This window comes from Stegastes partitus, unplaced genomic scaffold (genome assembly GCF_000690725.1).
Source record: "Stegastes partitus isolate 25-593 unplaced genomic scaffold, Stegastes_partitus-1.0.2 Scaffold1793, whole genome shotgun sequence".
NCBI lineage: Eukaryota > Metazoa > Chordata > Actinopteri > Pomacentridae > Stegastes > Stegastes partitus.
In genome coordinates this window covers 13625-17679 of record NW_007579524.1, presented here as the reverse complement: position 1 = coordinate 17679, position 4055 = coordinate 13625, and the positions used below count along the sequence as shown (strand labels likewise).

Sequence of the window (4055 nt, the reverse complement as noted above, 5' to 3'; positions counted from 1 at the left end):
TACTTTTAAACGCAGGCATTTTTTAATAAAGTTGAACTGAAATTATTTCACTCATTTGAATGGAAACTGTTCTGCTCACCCACACATCAGGCAACGCTGCCGCAAAGCAAAAGAGCTTCCTCATTATTAAAATGTGAATCCTCAGACAAAATGCCAGAGCAGCATCAGATCCACAGAGCTTCCTCTTTGCTGTATTGTTTTATTTTTGCAGATATAAAGACCTTCAGGTAAACTGGCTGCTACTGGCTCTGAGCTGTGGCTGTCAGACTTTGTGATAAAGGATCCAGAACCCTACTGGGCAAAAACATGAATAAAAAATATATTAAAACACGCTGTAAGTTCTCTTCTACCCAAAAACCAGTTCAGAAAAGGTCCATATTAAGATGTACAACACAGACTGACGGATTAAATCATTCACACTCTTTTATTGCATTTTTGTGCATTAATATAAATATAAATACATAAACTGATCAGCAAAAGTCAAGGAAAATTCAGCATCTTTCCCTCTTTGTTCTGGTATAATCAATAACATCTTCAAAAAAAAAAGTAACACAGGGAATAAATTATGATTATTATGAAGTCAATCATTCATTAAATTCTTCAAGGCACACAACTGTGAGATTTGATCAAACTTGTCTGACTCTTTGGTCCATGTTGTGTGTTTTCTCCACAATAACAGTTTTTATTTGTTTCATTCTAATTATATTTAAAATAAAAGTCCAGTGTTAAAATATATTTAGCTTTTTTTCTGGAGAAACATATACATATATTCCTGAGTTTAACCTTAGAAAATGACACCTAAGAGTTTTGGTGAATACATTCAGTTGCATCAACGAAGCTTCCCTAAAACAAATGTGGTCTCGTACACAGCGTACAGCTCAGACATGTAAAACCGGATCCCGTTCCTTAATAAATAAACGCCCAGATATACTGCAGTATGTTCATCTCATTTGTTTAATCGGCTCTTCTTTATGTATAAAAACCTGGTGATGCTTTAGATTAAAATCCTAAATGTTCACAAACTTCCAGGCACCACCGTGGTGTCGACTTTGACTCGTTATAATAACACGAGCCTGCGTACTCGTGCAGAAGTGCAGCCCAGCCCCAAAACTACGACGTGAAACCACACAAAAAAGACAAAAAAAAAAGTTATCCAGCAAAGAACTAGTGCAGCCAGTCCAACACATAATCACATCGACGAACAAGAAAAATAAATCTACAGTGGCTATGTCACCATTGTGGAGCGTTTTGGCACTTAATAAGTTATAAAAACTCTATAAATTAGTCAAACCAACATTCCTGGACTGATATTCATCGATTCACGTGCTGCCTGCATCAAAAATCAAGCTAAAAAAAAAAATGTTGATCCTGAGGTTTAAGGTAAAAAATGTAAACTTGTGTGAAGTCTGATAAACAGCCTCACTTGTGACTGAACCACTGACTTAAACCGCCACCGTGAAGCCGACGTGCTAGGCGGTCGAGCTTTGTTCGTCAGCTGAGTGAACGCGTTTGTGTTTGTGGAGTTTCAACCAGGTGGAGAACTTCTCCTCACAGCTGTCGCACTGATAAGGCTTCTCCCCCGTATGCAGCCTCACGTGTTCCTTCAGGTCTGTTTTGTGACCGAACATCTTGTCGCACACGTCGCACTTGTACGGCTTCTCGCCCGTGTGTGTCCGGATGTGAATCTTCAAAGTCGTCCCGGTGGTGAACTTCTTCTTGCAGTACGTGCACTTGAAGGGCTTCTCGCCCGTGTGCACGCGCTGGTGGTTTTTAAACGAGGACGAGTCCGCGAACTCTTTCCCGCAGTCGGCGCAGGTGTAAGGCTTCTCCCCCGTGTGGATCCTCATGTGCTTCTTCATGTTCACAGAGGCGCTGAAGCTTTTCCCGCACGTGCTGCATTTGTAGGGTTTCTCCCCGGTGTGCACCCTGAGGTGGAGGTCGAGGTTGTAGCGCCGGTGGAACCCGTTCCCGCAAATGTCGCATTTGAAAGGCTTCTCGGCAGAATGAGTCACTAGATGTTTGTTCAAGTCCCAGCTCTCCCGGAACATCTTCCCGCAAGTGTCGCACTTGAAGGTCTTCTCGACGGTGTGTGACTTCATGTGGAATTTGTAGTTTTTGAAGTTGGTCATCACTTTGCCGCAGGTGTCGCACTTGTACGGCGTTGCATCAGCCTTGGCGCTGCCGTCGTCGCTGGACGTGGTGCTCTCACGCTTGCGTCTCTTCTTCCGAGCCGAGTCGGTACTTTGGTTCGACGCTGCGCTCCCCTCGTTTTGTCTCTTGAGTTTTGACGCCTCCTTGCTTCTTCTTGACATTCTGCTTTCCCTGTTAGGTTTCTTATTCGCTGTTGTTACCTCATTACTTCCAGACGGCGACGTGCTCTCATCTTCATGTTTCCTATTTGATGCTGATTCGGGGCTTTTAGCCGGCGCTGTGTTATCTTGCGTTGGCTCGGTGACTCCAGCAGAAGGTGCTTTCCCGTCACTGCGGTTCTTATTTTGTGCTGGTTTAGTGCTTGAAGTTGATGCTTCGTTCCCCTCGTTGGCTCTTGCAGTCTGATCTGTGCTTCCACTAGATTTCGTCCTCTCCTTGGTTTTCTTACTTCTCCTCGGTTCAGTGTTTGCAGCTGCTGTGTCATCGTCACATTTAGGATTTGCCGTTGGCTCAGTGTCTCCGTTTGATCTTGTGCTCTCGTCGTTACGCTTCTTGTTTGCTGTCTTTGGAGAACTTGATGTTGTTTTTCTGTCAGCGGCCTTCTTATCTGTATTCGATGGCTTCTTCTCGCCATCACTTTTGTTCTGTTTTGGTGCAGGTTCAGTCGCTGACGTCTCCTCGTTGGACTTCTTGTTTGGCGTTAGCTCGGTGCTTCCAGGTGGCGTGTCGTTATCATCGCTTTCCATATTTGGTGTTGGCTCGGTGTTTTCATTCTCTGGTGGGTTTTCATCATCCTGTTTCTCATCTGGTGTCGCGTGGTCGCATCTTGCTGCTGTTGTGGTCTTGTTGTGTCTCGATTCTGCCATCTGCGTTTCCTCCAACGTGTCCTCAGTGCTTACAGCTAATGTGTCGGTGCCATCACTGCTTTGCTCATCTGATGGCTGCTCATTACTTGTGGCTGACGTTGCGTTCTCGTCATCGCTCTCAGTGTTCATTGTTAAAGCTGTGCAGTCATCGTGGCCCTCCTGATCGGACTCGACATCTGTAGTTGGTGTTGCACCTTCATCGTTACAAGTCATGTGATCCTGGTGGTCACTGTTTGGTGCCGATGCTGCAGAATTCTCCCCGTCAGATCCGGACGGTGTGTCTTTGTTGGATTGCGGATCTTTATTTGCGTCACTCTGACTTCGGTCCGCGGGCTGAGACCGATCGCTGCAGACGCTTGGATCACAAGCTGGCATCGACTTGGACTCGCCCGTCGCCTTCTGCTGCTCCTGACTGATGGATATTTCCTCGTGTTCGTCTTTAATCTGCTGAACCAAACTGGAGTCGGACTCGTGGTCCTGGTGAACCTGGCCCTCCTCACCGACGGATATCTGTGGCAGCTCTGAAGACAAGGACAGAGGAAAGGGGCAAAAATGAAATGCAGTAGATATGCAAGTCTATATTTAATAGTCGTGGTTAAAAATAATGAAAAATGCAAATTGGAAGCTTTACAGTTACAGCTAGGACTGAGAACTGAAGACAGTTTTCTGAAAGACCTCCTTTTGTTATATTAAATCTAAGGAACCCCCTCCAGTGCCCGTGTGTGTAATCATGAGATAATACTGTCCTCGGTGCACAGTCATCAGGCTCAGATGATCCTGTAATAACTGTTGATTGATGTTCTTTTCATGCATATAGCCGCTGGTCTGTGGTTCACTCTGTGATGAGGAGAAAGTTCTAACACTGCTGCACACACTCTGTTACCCTTTTATTGCAAAATAACTGACTGCACAAATGCTGTGTAAAGAAATCAAATAAAAGCAGTATTGTACAGAAATAGCTCCCAGTCTTTCTTTTATGTGTTTATCGTTACTATATGACACTTATTAAAATAAATGTCACAACCACAAACTAATCTT

At 44.6% G+C, this 4055-nt stretch overlaps 1 protein-coding gene across 2 annotated transcripts in view; it reads right to left on the bottom strand.

The window, feature by feature from the left end:
• Nucleotides 1-405: 405 nt before the first annotated feature.
• Nucleotides 406-4055, bottom strand: part of LOC103372622 (zinc finger protein 37-like) — a 17143-nt gene continuing 13493 nt past the window's right edge. For both annotated transcript variants that reach the window (XM_008302307.1, XM_008302306.1), the window contains exon 2: nucleotides 406-3538. In XM_008302307.1, coding sequence (XP_008300529.1) covers nucleotides 1470-3538 — 2069 coding nt within the window. In that variant the 3' untranslated portion in view covers nucleotides 406-1469. The remainder of the gene's footprint in view (nucleotides 3539-4055) is intronic.